The 19,084-nt window shown below is 41.8% G+C and overlaps 1 protein-coding gene across 3 annotated transcripts in view; it reads right to left on the reverse strand.

The window, feature by feature from the left end:
* Positions 1–19,084, reverse strand: part of GATB (glutamyl-tRNA amidotransferase subunit B) — a 67,662-nt gene that overhangs the window by 20,010 nt on the left and 28,568 nt on the right. For 2 of the 3 annotated variants that reach the window (XR_793179.2, XR_793180.2), the window contains exons 10-13: positions 13,139–13,272; positions 12,707–12,785; positions 7,547–7,681; positions 4,732–5,136 (exon numbers count right to left, since the gene is read on the reverse strand). Coding sequence is in view for 1 of the 3 variants with exons in the window: in XM_003205442.4 (XP_003205490.1) it covers positions 5,008–5,136; positions 7,547–7,681; positions 12,707–12,785; positions 13,139–13,272 (477 nt within the window). In the remaining 2 variants the exon portion in view is untranslated. Of the gene's footprint in view, positions 1–1,762; positions 5,137–7,546; positions 7,682–12,706; positions 12,786–13,138; positions 13,273–19,084 lie in introns of those variants that run through there. The other variant, XM_003205442.4, reaches the window with a different exon arrangement.

Below are 19,084 nucleotides of genomic sequence, written 5' to 3' on the forward strand. Positions count from 1 at the left end.
GAAAAAACCTGATCCTTGTTAGCGTCAGATTTGCATAAGGAGGTGTTTGGATAATACAGGACAGAGGTGGCGGCTGTCGGAGCGAAGGCAGCCGCAGAACGCAGCACTGTTTGGCGACTTGGTGATCCGTGAAGGCCCAGCTCCGAGCAAACGTGCTTAATTTTTTCAGGGGCCTCAGCTTTGCTGAACATGTTGTGGCCCTGCGTCAGTCTACTTCATTTGTTACATGCTCAGCTGGAAGCCTCTTATTTATGAATAGGAGGCATTACTTGTATTCTTAAACACGTAGTACTTAAAGTGGTGGTTGTTGCTGACTGTGCAAATCTTATTTTGTTCATTGATTATAATGGCTTTGTGTGGCAGCTGGATTAAATTAAGACTGAAGGCTCTGGGCTAGAAGCCCTGATGGAACTTTTGTGCAAAGGCTGCATTTCTCAACCAAGTAACTTTCTCCGGCGCGTCAGCAGGGTGCCTGCATACAATTATGTATTGTGGGCTAAATACCTGCAAACTCACATTTCTGAAGAAGCCAATCCACAGCAGCTGCACTTTATTACAGTCTCCTTTAAAAATAGCTTGGATTTAGACCAAAAAAATAATAAGTTAAATCCAGGACAACGAAGCTGCACACAGCTCAGCACTGCAGCAGCAGCTTGGCCAATGCTCAGGCAAGATAGGTGCCTGTGCTCCAAGGAGAGAGAGAGGGCTCATGGTCTTGATGCTTGTGGCTGCAGCCTGAACCCAGGACTCTCATCTCTCTTGGTGCTGCTCGGTGTCCGAGTGCAGCTCTGACCGCTGTCAGGCTTAAAGCCCCGGAACAGTAACAGTTTTGTAAGCTCCTCTAAAGCCAGTCAATGTTGTCTCATGGCAGCAGCAGAGCACTCCTGCTCCTGTTGAAGGTTTGTTTTGTTGTGTTTAAAATTTAGGCTGTAGGGCCTGATATGGGCCACGTGCTGGGGTACAGCCAGAAAAGAGGGAGCACTGCTGGCAGTTTTCTGTTAATGCCACAGCAGTCCCTGATTACTGGTCATGCTTAGCCCAGAGGCACTTCTGGATGGAGTGTAAATTTGCCATTGCAGAAAAGGGAGCAGCAAATTACAGGCCCTGACAACTTAGGAGTTAGGATTTTTTTGCCTTCCTCCTACTGCTTAGTAATAGATTTCTCTCTTTGTATCTCTATTATGTGAAAATCTGCACTTTCTTGCAGGGCAGGGGAGGCTTTCATTGAACACTCAACCCAATGCAGGTGAGCTTCTGTGTGCTTGGAAGGATCAGTCTTGACCTCCTGTCTGCTGGAAGTTGGCTTTGCATGCTTTGGCAAAGCAGAGCATAATGAACTGTAGAGTATTTGTAAACAGGGGCGCAAGGAAGATGCAGGAAGAGAAGGCAGAAAAGCCCAGCCTGTGGTTCTGTCTTTTCTCTTGAGCAGTTTTAGACAGTGGATGGAAAACTGAACTTGTTTAAGAAAAAAAAAGCCACTCTTACTGTCAAGGTCATAAACTGCTGAGAAGGTGCTGCACTGAGGTCAGCAATTGTGAAATTTGTAAGTAGGGGGGTGCTCAGAGCAGAAAGGAGAACACTGCAGTAGCTGACACCATGCCACAGGCAGAGTGGAAAGGGGCTGCAGCAAAATTGCAGCGTGAATACTTGAGCTGTAAATTTGTAGTTAAGGTTCCTATCATATGCTTCTATTTTTATCGCTGTTAAAATTAAACTCTGCAGCCAAGGCTGAGTGCTAGGAATTCTTTTTTCACTACTTCAGTATTGCCAGCATCTTTTTTGTCAACTTTCTCGTCCTCTTCTGCAACCTTGGGTAAGGGATACCTCAGCTGTACAGGACAGCAAGTATCATCTCTCTGCCTCAGGGGTGACCTCCCAAAGGACTTCCATCAACGATGCGATGAGATTGTCATGGCAGTGTCTGGTGTCAGCTATTAATTTGTGAGCGCTTTCCTTGGCCCTCTGGTTGTGAACGGCTACTGCTGAAAATCTGCACAAAACTGTCCTTAATTCACCCTGCCTGATGGCTATTGCACAGATGGCATCTCCAGTCAGAAGCTAGGGGAGAACTGCTGTAACTAAATAAGATTTACCAGCTAGGGTCAAAGTCTCCATCTTAATTCTCAAGTTCCAAGCTACAAGCATGCTAAAGCAACCTGTGGGTCAGCAAAATCTTCTGATACTGAATGGTTTGTGGTCAGACGCCCCATCTGATCTTGCTGGACCCACCTGTTCTGTGGTTTTGGGGGTCGGTGGTTTTTTGATATTTGTCTTTACAGTAGCAGATACTAAATTCTAAGAAGCTGCTTCTGTCTTTTAACATGTTCTGCAGATTACTGCTACACGAAGCTAAGCCAAGGCTGTTGTATAGCATTTATTTGTGGAGTGTTTGTTTAGGATTTACCTTAAGCTCCATGTAGGACACAGAACGGTGGTGGCTGTGGTATCTGGGCTGGTGTTTCAGGCCCTTGGCCAGCAGCGAAGGCTCATGTCTTGATTGTATTCATTCAGTCGGGGTTGTGTAACAGGGCTGATGCTGTGAGAGTCAGAATCAAGCAAACCAGCCACGCTGCCCTTTCTCATCTCTACATTCTATTGCCATCAACCAAAACCACTTTTACCTCCATAGCCGGTACCTCCACAAATGTTAAAAAGATTAACCATCTTCAACTCCTTTGACTCAAAACACTATTTTGCATCAGAAAGAAATTTACATTTTGTGCGTCTGCAAAAGACTTGCTTCAAAATTCAACAAGTGACTGGTTTTTAATATAGTTCAAAATTTATAGACAATGGCTGATCTTTACCTTCCCTTGAAGGAGAAGAATATTACAATGATTTATCTTCCATGTTATCCATTTGAAAACAGATTGAGATTTATAGTAAATCCAATGCTATACTCGTATAGAACTTGGCTCATGATTTTTAACAGATTTTGTACTATATTAGCAAAGTGTATTTATTTAGGTAAGGAGTGGCTAAGAAGCAGTAGCCATTGAAGAAAGACATATACTAGTACTGGCCATGCTACACTAGGGGAGATCCTTCCCTCTCTTACAGACAGCTTAATTATTACTGTTCCAAATACCACGTTGGGATTTTCCTTTATCTATTTATTTATTTTTGAAGGGGCAGCCACTGTTCTAATGGATAAGCTTGGCACAGCAGCATCAAGCTGTGCAACAGAAAGCATTAACCTTGGAGGACCACCTTCTGGAAACAACTGTATATTTCTAAACCCAGGAGTACCTCTAAATTAGGATTTGAGGTTTCATGCAGAACCTCCTGTGCCTTCTGGTTTCTTCCTGCCATGGCAGCAGTTGAACAGAATTCCAGATCTAAAATTTAAAGTTTGCTGTATAGTCTATTGACTATACAGTCAACCTTCTATTGACTGAAAACTTACACCACTGGGTATGAGGAAAAAACACTATTTTCTCTATCTATGGAAACTGACAGTAAAAGTTTTTGTGCAAATGTCAGGCTACAAGAACACTCTGGCTTTGTGCTGTTTTAAGGGTCAGGAATTTGGATCGCAAGTATGTTACTTCTTTTTGACAGCCTCATCACTTTAACTGTATAGTTATTTTATTGAATTGTGGATATACATTTATCCATTACATGTGTTTGAAAAGCATCGTTTTGCTTGTCTTCTAATTTAGAGTTCCAAGTTGAACTATGAGCCAGTTTGTAGAGAAATATCCTCTTTGAGACATGTTAGCACTTGTAAGAATTAACTGCCATTAACCTAGCCTGAACTAGGTGCTGCAAATGTCACTTCTGCAGAAGATGACAAAAATCCCAGAGCTGAACCTGCTGCACTCTTTTGGCAGCGTGCGCCAGGCAGGCACATCCTCACGAACCATTCTGAAGAAGCAACACTGAGGCCTGACATAAAAGTGGTCTTTAAAACGTATCATTTAGCAGCCTGCAAAGGAGATTTAAGAAACTCCTGCTGGTAAATGGGATTTCTTTTCCTACTAGTTCTAAATTTGAATGGATGCCTCCAGTTGGGACTCCTGTTAATAGTTTGATCAGCTGAAGGATTTAAACATGCTGGTGAGGTGGGACTGGGAACTTAACTCCAGGAGCTTTGATTTCAGAGAGCGCTTAAAGCTATGGGTTGCAAAATGGAAGTTATAAACCAGAACAAGGCGTAAAAACCTCCTTAGGAGTAACAAGTGGAGCACATCCTGGATCCAGGCTGAATCCTGCTCAGTTCTCAATAAGCTATCTGAATAACTTCCACTGAGTGGATATGGTTCCAAGTGACAGCAGAAAGCCCTAGGCTCAGGTAAACCTAAGTTATGAATTGTTCAGGACTGAAACAGCACTGAGTAGCCAAAGCAGATGTTTGGACACATACAGAGAAAAGGCAAGCAAAGAATCTGACATTAATTATACGCAGCCACTTAATGTCTACTGCTGGCATTTACATCTATTGCTTTTGTCCCTTCCCCTACCTCAGACACCGAGAATGAGGACTAGCGTTTTTTTCTCCCTTCTGCTAGACACGGAGGTACATGTGGCTGTTCTTAATTACTGCTAGGTGTTTTGATCTTAGCTACAACTGTACTCACTCTAATTAACAATGAGTTTTAGTATATACCACTGGACTGCTGCATTCCAGATCTGTGAATTTCCCTTCTGACAAAGAGGAAGCTGTAAGAGCTAAATTCACACTTGCTTTATTAAGAAACTAACCAATGCAACTTAGCTCTGTATACTCACAGATTTTCCTGGGAACTTGTTCGGCTATGACACTTCAGAATGCTGCACTGAAGTGAAGGAAATGTAAAATGACTGCCAGCTTCTGTTAAGGTGGTCCTTTGCTCATCCACCTTTGGCTGATGCAGCTGGGAAAGGCAAGAACATGATGCTCCTTGAAGCATAACCAATCTGGGAAAAACAATCCTGACAGACAAGGAGGCACCAAAGTTCATTAGCAGCAAACCAGACAGAACGAAGCACGTCTTCTGTAGACAGCTGGACGAGTTTCTCTTATGGCTACTCTGACAGCTTCTTCTCTAGTATTTGCTTCACCAGAAGAGGGTTGGCTCGGCCTCGTGTAGCTTTCCGAACCAGTCCAATTAATTTATTGATAACTTTTTCATTTCCTCCTTTTATCGCCATAACCTTGAAAAAGAACAGGAAGACAACATGCTCAGTCATTCCTGGCCAAGGTATGAATATTTTTGTCCTTTAAGGCCACTGCAGTTGAATACCGCACTTAGGAGTTAAGGTGTTATTATATAAGCTTCCTTCAGCTTTGCAATAAGTGCTCAACAACTGCAAGGCCCTACAGCTAATGAAGATCTGCCTTTATTGAAAAAGTCAGTGAACACTTCTGGTTTTGAACAGAAGCAGCTCAGACAGTGACTTCCTGGGAGAGAGCAGGAAAACAGGATAGACTTCTTGTTGCCAATAAGAGCTCTTTCCTCAATATACTGTTCAGTTTTTATATATTATTTTCATTGAATCGTGATCAATTTTAAATTATTTCTGAAGTCCTTCAAGAGCAGAGTTAGATGTTTGAATAACAGAGGTTATTTCCTTGAAGCAAAGGATCCTTTGCAACAAAGCAGTTAATCCACTGATGATAAATATGGCCTCCTATCAGAGAGCTACTGTTTAACGCACAGTTACCTACAAAATATCCATATATAAAGGCTAGGCAAAGAAAAAGAAAAGAACTGAAAAATCTACTGTCAGGCATTTCTAGAGGAGACGCTACTACTGAAACTCTATGTCCTCTTACAGTTTGTGCAGCAGGGAAGGCATTCTCGGCATTGTCAGAATTACTGGGCAAAACATGATAGCTTCAATTAAATAGGATGTCATATTTACAGATACTAAGGGAAGGACTGCTAACATATGAACCACCAACTGTGACAATTTCAAGCGCAAATGCAAATACTGCTGCTCATTAGGTTATCTGAATTATGGGCAGTCTAAAATCTCTGTCAAGTCACAATATGGAAAGGACTCGTTACTCCTTATGTGACAGAAATCCCTTACGTGGGGCAGAGTACGGTACAGCCAAGATACTGCATTTTCATTAACTGCTCATCCGTTTGGAATTTTGTCCATTTTAAAGAAAGTTCCTAGCAAAAGCAAGCCCTATTTTTTTTCCTGGCAAGTACTCGGCTAACTCTATTTTGTAATACAAGTTCTTACAGCAATTCGAAGCAGTGAATTATAGCCCTTCCAGGCAGCTTTTGCCTTAGTGAAAGATCACCTGGAAAAAGGAGTAAAGCGAAGCCACTCTACTGCATTTGGCTTGACTAAAACAGCGAAAAGCAGAGAGGAATTACATTCTCAGACAAGGCATTATTATTGAAATGGGAGCGTAGTTATGGACCTTCAGCTTCTGCACTTCCCAATCAGTTCTGATGTTCTTTCTCTACCTACGCCTGCGCTTCCACAGTAGTCTGAAAATACAGAAGCACTTTTATCAGGCTCTGCAAATGAGTCAGTCTGATGGAGGTCACGCCGACCTACTGCAAGCTCATTTTCTTTATCAAAAACTCTTGCAGTGCTGTTAGCATCCCCCAATGAGAACTGGGGTGGGTGGTATTGTTCTCAGAAGCTGTCAGTGTTTTTTTTTCCAAATGGCAAATGTATCTAGACAATGCTTATATTAGAAGTAAGCTATTCAATTCTGCTTTTACATTTTCACTCCAGAGAACATACAAGCACTTGTTTTCATTCTCATTTTTTATATAAAACAGATGTTAGGCTCTGTCAGGATTTCTTCCCACTCCTCCCCTTCACAATCAACAAGCTTTTCCCCCTTTTCCTGGCTCAGAGCTCATTAGATGGATGAGCCACGCAGGCTGCTGCATCCTTCTGAGGGGATGGGGAAGAGTTGAAACCCTGTCCTTACACCTGCAACTGCAGCACGGGAGAGCAGAGGGCAGCACTCCCAGTCCCCAAGCCTCCAGTGCTGTTGCCACATGGGCCTGTTTCCTCTCACCCCACAGACACAGCCGGGCAGGAAAGTGAACAAAATTTGGCTGTGAAGGAGGGGGACAGGATAAAAAGAGGAGGAGAATTTTGGCCTCACCACCTCTCATTAGTCTCTGACTCCATTACTGTTATATGCCTTGCTGGCAGATAGCCTCAGTGTTCAGAACAATGTAGCAGTGGTGCACTAATATCAGAGGAGATGACCAAAAAAAATGACAGGTGGCCAAGTGGCCAGGTCAAGTTAAGGGCAGTATATTGCACAGGTGAAGAAAGAGCCCTACAGCTCTGCTTTCTTCTATTACATTTTTATGGTTTCTAACAATGACTTAGCACATTAGCCAGACTGGTAATTTCTTCTGCAGATCATTTTGTGTAAGCTTCAGTTTCCAAAAAAACACTTAGTAAAATAAGAAAGGAGAAGAAAAGACCTGATGGTAGCTGCACGTCAGCTTTAATGCTCCTAACTGGCTTTAGAGCTCAAATACCAATCAAAAGAGAAAAAAAGGCCATTTAAACCCCCCTTTTTAGTGCCAGAGAGTAAAAGAGTGTGCCAGCTTCTCAGCACCACCATAATCACCTCCTTTTCTCGTTCATCAATCACCGCCTGGCAGATCTGTTCAAGCTCTTCTTGATCCTGTATCAGTTCAAGCTGCTTTTCTTTAACGATTTCAAGAGGAGTCTTCCCTTCTCCCTTCCACAATTCCTCAAACACCTGAAAACCACAGCGAGCAACAAAAGTCATACTGATACACTTACATACTGATGTTATTTATTTGCACTATTTTAGCTGCAGATATAAGAAGTCAGATTTTAGTAACAGCAACAGCAACAGTGCTCTTCTCACAGTATGCATTGCCTGAGAGCAGTAAGAGAATGCATTTCCATGAGTGTTGTCTCTGCCCGGAAACTGACCATTAGTTGATAGCAGTACCAAGTCCAGTCCCAGGAAACTCATTACCAGTCCTCATCAGCTAACTGTCATGAGGATACATATGACAAAGCAGAAGAAAAATAGTTGCAAGCAGAATCTCTGCAGCAGCTCCCTACCCAGATATGCATCATCTCCCAGAAAAGGAATGCTGGGTGACCCTAAGCCTCGGGAGTAATTACTTGATAATGTCAGTGTGTGTTCCTATGCTGTATCTGGGCTGTTACCCTGGAATAAAATTGAGAAAAGAGAACATATATAAAAAAAGTTTCCTTGGGCAGTGATTTTCTTTTGCTCTTATTTCCTTTGCTGTTATTTCAGACCTGTGGGAGGAGATGAAGAAAACCGTTATTAAAACAGCTGCTTACGCTTCATTCTGCACTGAAGATATAATTGTATGTTTGGGCCACCGCTGTGTACCAGTTTGGAAATAGTGCCCTGTCACCATTTCAGCATTAAATACTCAATGTAGGATGGAGAAGAGGCTGGGAAGGGGTGAAGAGAAGAGGCACTCAAACTGCGTGTTAATTAACAAAGTAGTGAGACAACTTAGGGAAAATGGCACATGTGGGATGGTGCTTTCAGTATGCCAGCAATGTTCTTTAGCATAGGAATATTCTGTGCTAAGAAAAACCCTCAGTTAAACAGTTCTGTAGCCACAACATGTACATAAGAACCATGCATTGACACAATTCCTGCAAGCAGATATTTGTGTGGCAGCTGTACTCTAAGGCAGAGCTAAGATCCAGAGAGAGGGTAACGATACACAACTCTCACAGAAGCTGCATCTTCTTTTTGCCTTTTAACAGGGTTAAGCGCAGATCAAAATATTAAATTACTGATAAGCAGAGTTATAACCACCATAAGCAAAGCTCTGAACTGCTTTTACCTACAAAAAAATCAATGCTATATACTACGTCCTCTGCAAGATCTCTCTTCCTGTACCGTACTTAAAGATCATCGTGCCCACACTACCTGAAACACCCCTAGAAACAAACACATCCAGCGGAGACTCAACCTGCCTGCAGCTCTTTGCAGTATCTTTTTGCTGCACTCCACGCCTCATTCCACAGGCAGCCCCAGCTGCTCCTGCTTCCCCAGGGACTTGGCAGAAAGCTTTCTGTCCCCGAGGCACTGGGACAGCGCATCTCCCTTCAAAGGGAGCTCTGGCCTCTCTGCACAGCACAGCCCACAGCAGAACACCCTGGAGAGTCTGAAGAGCTGCACAAATCAGAGACTGGGCAACAAAGAAGCCATATCACTGTCCTGGAAAAAGGCAGATGTGATTTTAAAGACTGGTATGCATGCAAGCAAGACACTGTAGGCTACAGGAGGGGAAAATTTGCAACAAAATCTGAGCAGCCAACCATGGTGGAGTTACCCAGCAGCGACTCTTACATCAGGCTGCTGGACAGCTGACATTTCGAGATCCATCTCTGATTCCCTGCCACTTCTGTGCCAAACATCTCCTGGCACTGAGAAAAGCTTGCCCGTTACAAACCTTCAAGGCAGCAGATTTTCCCTGTGACATCTACATTGTATGTATTTCTCAATTTGGTAACGAGCTTATCCACTTAGCCAGCAGAGCAGTATCGTTATCAAGGCCCTTACTTGTTTACAGGTATGTAAAAAAGCAGAAAGAGATGTGCCCAAGTCCTGTCAAAAATGCATTTTTAAAAATGTGCTTTGCTACTTGGCAAGGAGTAGAAATTTAAAGAAAGCAGTTTAAAAAATGATTTCAGCTCATTTACACAAACTGTCTGCGTCAGAACAGTGGGATCAAATTATGAAGTCTCCAGAGCCAAAATGAGAATCTCAGGCCTCATTTCCATCACTGAAATCTCAGTAGTTTCTACTATTGACTCTTGGCTGAGCGTGATTAGATTTTAATGATGTTCTGCTCTCCCCACCTAACAGGCATAGCAGCAAACCACTGGTCAAGATGAATTAATCAGGACTTGCACGTCTGGCAGCCACGGGCATCATATCAAACATTTTGCAGCTGGTGATCATGCCAGCTGACTGTTCTGCCTGTGAACGGCTCCAACTGGAAAGCCTACCCACAGTGATGCGCTGCCAGAGGAGGAGGGAAGCAGCAGGCAGCACCGTTTGAGCTTGTCCTGTGGGCTGCTCTCCTTTGCCCTGATGGAAAGCCTTGATGTCTGGCAGTTGTCCCTCAGCCTCTGACAAAAGTGAGGGGCAGGCTGGGCTCACTGCTCCAGATGGTACGACCATAATAGTCAAAGCAGATGCTTCTGTTTAGGTTTGTGTACCGTACTCATTTTCCTGCTACCTACTTCGAAGTAGGGGTGCCAAGTGGGTCCGTTGAAGTTATTCTTATTTTGGGTGACCTATGAAGCTGCACAAGCAAACAACAAAAGGGGCCTGCTCTTCTCCACACGCTGCTACAGATGCCTGGTGAACATACAATGTGGTGTTTCCATAGAGTTGCTGCAGCACAGCTCTCAACAGCTGAAGCCAGGTTCTTCTTTCCTGACCTGAGAACCACCTCCCTCCCACAATGCCCTCGCTGAAAAGCAGGTCCCTTCTGCCACAGATGTGCATACTGCCAGCTCTTCTGGTGAGGAGTGAGATCCTGCCTCGGCCATACTCCCGTCAGACCGGTTTCAGTGTAGTAGAGTTGCGTTCCACTGTTGACATCCAAATGGTGCCTCTAGGGTAAGGCCATGCATAGTGTGTGCCTGTGCAGGCCTCCCCCATGCAGGACATGCTCCCTGCACACCAGCAGAGCTGGAGGCTGCTCCCCTTTGTACAGGCATGCCAGCATGAAACTGCTTTGGAGGCCTCTGGGGTAGGATGCTATATTTGATGGCAAGTTGGGCGTGAGCTCTGTAATTACCCAAGTGGTAATTATGTAAGCACACTGTGCCCTTTCCTTGGCATATGCATCCTACCATACAATGTTCTGTGTCTATAATCAGCACTCGCAGCTTTTATCTGTGTTTTAATGCCTTATACAGCAGAGACTGAACACACTCCTCTTAACAAATTAAAACTTATAACAGCTTCCTGCTGCGAGCACGTATGTGTATGCATGTCTGTGTGCTCACCCCATCAACCCTGCTGGCGCTTCTAGTTGGATCTGTCTCTACCACTGCAATTCGTTCTCCTCCACTCCAAGTGCTGCACTTCATCTGCCGTTGTGTATATATAGCCCTTTCTGCCCTCAGGCCATCCAGCATCTCGGCCCACTGCTGAGAATTGTTATAAACATTTGTTATTCTTCTGACATCCAGGCAACCAAAATACTTTTCTAAATGTGGCAAGGTTCCTGCAGTTTGACAGCATCACTCAGTGATGGCAAATAGCACTGTTACTTCTCTGTGTCCAGTTTCAGAACAGAGAGGACAACATGCACATCACAAGGAGTTTGTAATTAAACAAGAAAGGCATCTCTGAAATTCTTGACATCTCATAACCTGTCATAAGTGGTGGCACTTATTTTATTACAAGGGAAGGACTCCAATGGAGGGACATTGTTATTCTCTCTACCTCCAGAAGGAAACAGAGTTAAGAAGGAAGTTCTGAGCTCCTTTTTCAGATGCAGACCCCAAACTAACGGGTGTCCCATTGCCCTGCAGGCACACAACTGCTCTGCATCCCAGTGTATTTCCCTGTTAATATTTTAGGTCCTTTTCGAAGCTTTTACTTTTCCAGTCCAAAATTTCCAGATGCACATGCCTGAAGTCAGGCACTTAAATCTGTATTTACGGTGCCTATAAAAAGCAGCTGGCTATTCCAAGGAGCAGGCCAACTACAAGGCCAACATAATCAAGGTCCACAAGCACCTCCAAAAGAAACCCCCCAAAACCAGGAAGCGTCCCCCAGTAAGAAAAAGAGCCACATTTGCAACTCTGGGTTTATAATCATGTAAAGAGTGAACTAACGCCTGTACTGTTTTGAAGTTACACTCGGACTCGATCAACTTGAGCTGGAAAGGTGGAAACATGCTTTGTGCATTTGAGAGAGGTAAAAGCTTGAAAGCAGGCAAGGCAAGATAATTTTGCTTACAGCCACCTGAGGAAAAAAGGTTATCTAATGTACTTGAATGCAGAACACAGTAACTCACCTGAAAGGACGATGAATCCCACATAGAGAATTTGAGGTGAATGGCAGTTATTCCCTATCACAAAAGAATTCCAGATTTTGCCTAATATGCACAAGCAGTTTGTAATTTTAGAGATCAGTGTATGACGTGCTGATTTTTCAGATTGTCCTAAGCAAAATGATAGAGGGAAAACTGGCTTTACAGACAGTCCTTGCTTAGGAGACTCATGGCAGCACTTGCTCAAAGAAGCCAGGATAAAAGGAAGGTCAGATGTCTCCGTGTTAAATTCACCGAGTGCACCACATCAGACTTCTTTTTGTGACTACAATCAGGTGATTGATATCCTTTTCCATACACCAATACTTGACAATATAGGCTCTAGTATCCTTTGCACATACTAGCTGATACGCTCAGCTTAACTGCAAGCCATGGATTAGTTCTCACCAGCCTTACCTCAGGTGTTACTCAAGACACGAGGCTGAGATCTAGCATCTGCTTTGTTCAGAAGCAGACTTAACTGACTGTAGCTTAAAGCCCCCTTATTACACTAAGTATGCAAAGATATCAGTAGGATTATACTACGTAAGGCATTTTCATACATTCAATGTATATAGCATAGATAGAAAATTTATCCTTCATCAGCACCCTGATGAATTTAAAGCAACCAATTCATTGGTACACAATGAATGCAGATGAAATAAGCATCAGCAGATTCAAAGTACAATGATATCAAAAAATACCTGCTTTGCTGCTGAAGAAGAAATGTCTCCATTTTCTAGAAGGTTCAGAAGGTCAGCTAGGAGAAAAGAACTGATGGGGCTGTGGAAAAAGGGGACAGGAGTTACCTCAGAGAAGAGAAGTAATAGATTTATGCCACTGTTGCTTGTCTAAACGTCACACAGTTTAGCATGACAAGTTAGGTTTTTTTTTTCGTAATACACTATATTCAGCTTTGATCTTGACTGCCTGATTATGCCTTATCATTGCCCTCTTCTCTGGAAGGCATTTGGTTAACTTCATTAATCATGACAGTGTCAAGGCCTAAGCAGCACTGCCTAGGATAACCAACCTCACAGATGATAACTAAAGCATCAGAGTGACATGATACTGTTCTTGGTACATGAGAAAAGGAGCAATTTTATTTCACCACTGTTGTAACTGAGAAGCCTGACCTTTCCTTTGCTGTAAGGGAATGTTGTTTTAAGTGACTGAGTAGGTCACTCAGAATCCAGCCGATCACTTTCTTTGGCTTCATCTGAGTCTGTTTTACCACATCTTCAAAGAAGTCCATTAATCCATCTTCATTCTGTTAAAGAAAAATTAAGTGCATTGAACAGATACTGAAGTGCAAGCACGATTACTTACAGTTAGAATCAGAGTATATATGCTAACGTAAACTAAAGAAAGTAAAAAAGCTGCAAGACCTCAGAGTAATTTTATTATAAGTAAATAAATTTGTGCCTAGCATGCATGCATACAGCTTATATGTCAGCCTGTTTTAAAGTAACTTCAATAATTGAGTGATCTTTTCTCTCTTACATCCTCCCTAAAATTAATAAGTGGAGAGAGCCTTTCTCATCTTGTCCTGGTTTTTAAATACATACAATGGCAGAAAATATAATGCTCTGTACATTGTCATGCTATCATTTACCAAGAAGAGACCTTGCCTGAAATTGCCTATAGATACTGCCCTCACTCTTAATCTTGCAATCACTTAAGTTTTTTTCTCTTGGACTGATAGAATAAGGTTAGCTTGTAGTTACCTCTGAATGATATGGAAAGGTCACGCTGTCAGAACAGGGGTTTTATGTTTCTAGATTTTTCACAGAAGCTATGCAAGGCTTTGCACAGCACCCTAAGTGCTCTGAAGGTATGATAGTAGGGGATTCAATTTATACTGTAAGTGAAATCTGAGATTGTTTTTGGAAGAACAGATAGTGCACAGCCTGTTGAACACTGTGCTGTTTGATATCAGGGCACTGGCAGTTCTTCAACTGTAGCACAGAACTCATTAGTTCTACTGAAGACAGAGAAGACATTAAGTGGCAGGAGGAATCCAAATCCTCCTTGCCACCCCATTTCTGCAGAATGTGGCATAAATGAACAGGAGGTGTCTCACCAGCTCTCAGAAGAGGTAGCAGTTTAGAAGCAGCCACTGAGTTATTCTACTCATACTGTCATCACAGCAAAGCCATCTTCCAAGCACACAGTAATTGCAGATGGATCTCTGTGAATACTTCTGAGCAAAACAGCGCAAGCACACACTAAGCCAAAGCCTGACTTCTCCGCTAAAATTCAGCCCTGCCAAAGCAGTCTTCACTGTCCTTGTATTTAAAAGCAATTTATCACTATAGCAATATAAAATTTTGGACTTTCCACCCACCATAACTTTAACAAAACAAACACAAAACAAACACCATCTCTGGATACTGCTTTTAATGACTCCACAATCTACTGCTCTCTGTTCTGGGAAATAGAACAAAAATTACTTCAATTAGTGGGCTGATGTGCTATAAAACTACTATGATAAAAATCAGACTCTCACCCTTTCCTGTCCTGTGCTTTTACACATTCACTTAATAGTCAAAGAGTATTAAAATCTAAGATTAAATATATTAGAAGAACAAATTTTATAATTATCAAAGTACAGATTATGAACGGTGCATGTGTGCAATGGAATTACTAACATGATGAACAACCAAATATTGTACTCCTCTTAATTCACCTCATGATTCATTTGCACAAACACTGATTATTTAAATGGCAGATTACCTTCCATTAAAACACTTGTCCAATTTAGGTAGGAAAAGGGACTGTGTACAAATGCTGTTGTTTTCACTTTGGTGTGTACTGCAGAAGGTTTCACAGTCTGGGCAGAGAGTCTAGCTACATCATGTGCACAACAATTTTGTCTGCAGATGCCACATGTCTGAGTGCAGGCTGCACGGCTCAGATGAAGCACATCCAACACTTCTATCACGTAGATGATGGAGAGCAGCCCTCTAGCACTGGGCACATTCAGACTTCTGGATACCGACAGCCTGGCTAGAGTTACAGCACCGATGCTTCTGCCAAACCTTCGAGAAATCAAGGGCAAACATACCCAGCCTTCCAATTTCCATCAAATGATTTCCAGGCAACAAGAGGAGAAAAGCCCAGGAATACTCAGACACATCTGTTTACATATGCTACCAGGTACTGAGCCCTACTTACTTCTTAAGAATGGAGAAATAGACAAATTCTTTTGCCATTCTTTATTATTTTTACTTTTTTAGTGATTGTCATTTGCTGTAGCCAAAAAGTAGGAAACTCCAGCAATGAAATGATCAAGGCAGAATTTCAGAACATCAAAATGACCAAAATGAAATATTTTCCTTATTTTCTTGCTATATAAAAAATTACTAATAACTTGAATTATTTCAATTCCTAACTACTGTACTGTTTGAACTTTAATTTGTTGTGCATTTTGGTCAACTTTTGTCATGCTAGATTCCGTCCAGGCACCAAATCTATTTCAACAACTTTCACCCAGAAGAATATCATTAAGTGTAGGAAAAAATAACCAGGGGGCAGCTCTGATACATTGAGCTCTGCTATCCATCATTTCACTTCTAAAATAAAGAAAGAAAAAAAACATTCACTGAAATATTAATTTAGCTTCTTCTCTACTAATCTGACATCACAATTTCCAGTGTGCTGTCTGTATATGCTGCGTATTTCTGCCTCTGTATTTCAGCACTATAAATTATGTCCCCACTTGGGTCTCCCCCTACACACAAGTATGTTGCAACTTATTCATCAAAAACTCAACTGCAGGAATCATGACATTCCAATATTTCTACCAGATTCAAATTTACTTCTGGTACATGGTTTAACACCATCATTTAATTCTACTGAGATGTCAAAACGTAACAGTGGAGTGATTCCAAGTGCTTTGTAAACAAGTTTCAAACAATACATTGTTTTACAGACAACCATGGGCATAATCTGCAGGGACGTTGGGTCTGTAATGCAAACTTATGCTTTTCAATACTAATAGCTGCCCAAAGCACTGAAGGAAAAAGCAGTATCAGTGCTCGCAAATCTCATTTTTTCTGCTTTCTTCTTCCCATTTTCACCATCACAGTTCCCACAATAACCAACTGTGAGGTAACAATTGTTGCAAAAATGCGCAAGACTGTCAAGAAAAAAAAAAAGCAGAAAATCTACTCTATTGAAGTAGAAAAGAAGAGCAGTCAAAGACAGCTCAAGCTTTCTCCTTCTGCCTTGTTAGGAAGCGCTTTAGGTTCAAAAAGAAGCATAAATTCGCCCACGCACTGAAGTATATGAGGGTGCCACAATGTAAATAAAATGGTCAAAACCACTGGTAGACCATTTTGATTGTACGAAGGATTCACAAATGCCAACTGTTACAGTGAAGAAGTGAGCTGAAGCCAAAGCAGAACTGCTACTTTTATAGTAAACATAAAGCTATACAAAGACAAGGAATTCAAAAGTGATCAGATTGTTTCTTCCTAACGCTACACTGTGACAACTGATCTATTTTTTTTTTTTCAGTTGGACCTCAGCATGGTTTTTGAAATCAATATGACATATTCGTATCTCTGCCAATACATCCTTTTTTATTTATTTATTTATTTTTATTTTTTTGTTTTTGCCCTCTCCACCCTTCCCCTCCAGGAAAGATGATCATAATATTATACTACCATAGTTGTTCTCAGAGATCCTTCTTGACTGAAATATTTGCCAACCTACCAGTTTACACAGCAAATTGCACGCAGAAACCCAAAAACCATGGAGTTTACCTTACTTAAAGAATTTTATCTTTACAGATAAAATGAATTTTGCATGAAGAGTATCAGAAATTTGATTTATTTTTGCAATTTTTAGAAAACCGTAAAAAAATCTATGAGTTTACACTCAAGAAATCTCAGACAAAGATATCAATAGTCAAAGCCCTCCTTCCATCTCAGTTAATCTTGGAATTAGGCAAAGCTGGAGTTTTACATTCTCGATACTGCAGAAAATACAAGTAGTTTTTGTGTATGAGAATAAAGGTCTTGAAGCCAGCTCAGAAACTACTTGTGAAGTATGATATTGTTTTATCGTAACTTTTGGGCTTAACGTTTTCTCTTAACAAGTTGGCGCAAAGCAGAGATTTTGCATTTTAGAGTCATCCCTCTGCCACCACCATTTATTTAATGAGCACTCCTGGGTGCTCTAACCTGAAAGAATGCTCATTAGGTTTGTGCATCTGGCCTTATCAGCAATCTTCTGTAACTTCCCATGTAAGCTTAACACAGCAATGGACATACCATTTGCAGATGAATTAAGGTTAACTAGTCTCCCAGTGAACAGGCAAGCAACTTTTATGGAGAGTTTACACGCTGACATCCTAATGCACAATAAAAGACTCACAATGAAGAAGTGCTCACTTCATGCATTCAAATGGATGCATTATCTTATTACAAGCTGTATCTCAAATTTCAGCTTGGAGCTCATTAATTATCTTCCACACCGCAGAAAGGAAGAAGTTAACAGAGAAAAAGTGAAGGCACCAGAGGATTTCAGAGAGCTCTTGGAACGAAGTGGGAACTGAGGAGGCAGATACACAGGGCTAGTTCATAGAGATGACTGAACCACACAGCAGAAGCTGTCGATACTATCAAGATTGAAGCAGACTAAGAAGTAGGCTGATGCCAAGTGAAAGAGGAGGGTGTATTGAGCGTGGCTGGGATGAAGTTAATTTTCTTCATAGCAGGTCATAGGTGCTGTTTTGGATTTGTGACCAAAACAGTGCTGATAACATCAGTGTTTTGGCTGCTGCTGAGCAGAACCTGCAGAGCATAAAGGCTTTTTCTTTTTCCCCACTCTACTCCTACAGTGAAGAGGCCAGGGTTGGTTTAGAACAGCATATCCAAATTGAGTAAGGAGAAACTGCATGTCTTACAGTGTTGTACTCAGAAAGAAAAACTGAGGGCAGAAGTAGTTAGCGACTGGCTGGGCATCAGGCTCCTTGTGGGATGTGATGAATGGTGGCTTTTTTAACACTTCTGCTTTTTTTCTTCCTCCTTCTTACACTTAAATAAGTGTTGCCTGTATCTCAACCCACAAGTTCTCAAGTTCTCTTGCTTCTGCTGTTCTTATTCTCTCCTTCATCTCACTGGTGGGAGGAATGAGAAACAACTGTGTACTCCTTTGCCACTGGCCAAAGTCAAGCCACCTCACTGGGGAAGAACTATAAAAGAAAAAAAAAAACAGGAAAAAAAAATGCAGAACCTGTCTGCTCTCCTGAGCTACTTTTAATTTGTGAGAAATGTGCTGACGTGAAAAAAGGCACATATGAACAGGAATGCTGTCTGCTAGATTACATTTTGCAACTTACACAATGAAATGGAAAGGTAAGATACCACTGACACCTCTCAGTGCTGTCACTGCAGCCTCACGTCTTTCATAAGACTTACAACACATCTGCCTACCAAATAGAAGATCTGTAACTCACTAAAACGGCACACAGGCACAAAAGCAGTTTTCCTAACAGCTTACTTCAGAAGAAAGAACCATTTTTTTTTCTGTAGAACCAACTTCTGTACTAGTGTTAGAATAGACATAGTGTGCACATTACAAGTGTATTAAAGACACACAAAGGAGGGATATTAGGTAGTTAAGTTAGGTGTACTGCTCTACCTGCATTTACAGTCAAAGTAAAGGAACTCCTCCAGAGGACAATTTGAAGTACTTATGGTTCCATCTGGAGTCTTACGATGAAAAAGTCCTTTTCCTTCTATCTCGACTAATCACAGAGATAACCAAAGCAGGACACCACCCTAGCTTAGCTGGCTATCTGAAATGTCTAAGCTTGGGTGGCTTAACATCCCCCAGTTATCACTGGGGAACCAAGATGATTCAGTTTGTATTTGAGATACCTGAAATGCTTAGAATAATTTTGAATGTTATGAGATTTTGCTGTCATTTCCTTATTTACACTCACATTTGCCATATCTTCCCCCCCCCCCCAGATCTTCTCAATCTGTCCTAGGTAAACTGCATTGTGGGGTCAAAGCTAATACTGTACAACCATTATTTTGTAATTACCTGTTAGTGAGTTCATTTGTTGT

This window comes from Meleagris gallopavo, chromosome 4, assembly GCF_000146605.3.
Source record: "Meleagris gallopavo isolate NT-WF06-2002-E0010 breed Aviagen turkey brand Nicholas breeding stock chromosome 4, Turkey_5.1, whole genome shotgun sequence".
NCBI classification, from domain to species: Eukaryota; Metazoa; Chordata; class Aves; order Galliformes; family Phasianidae; genus Meleagris; species Meleagris gallopavo.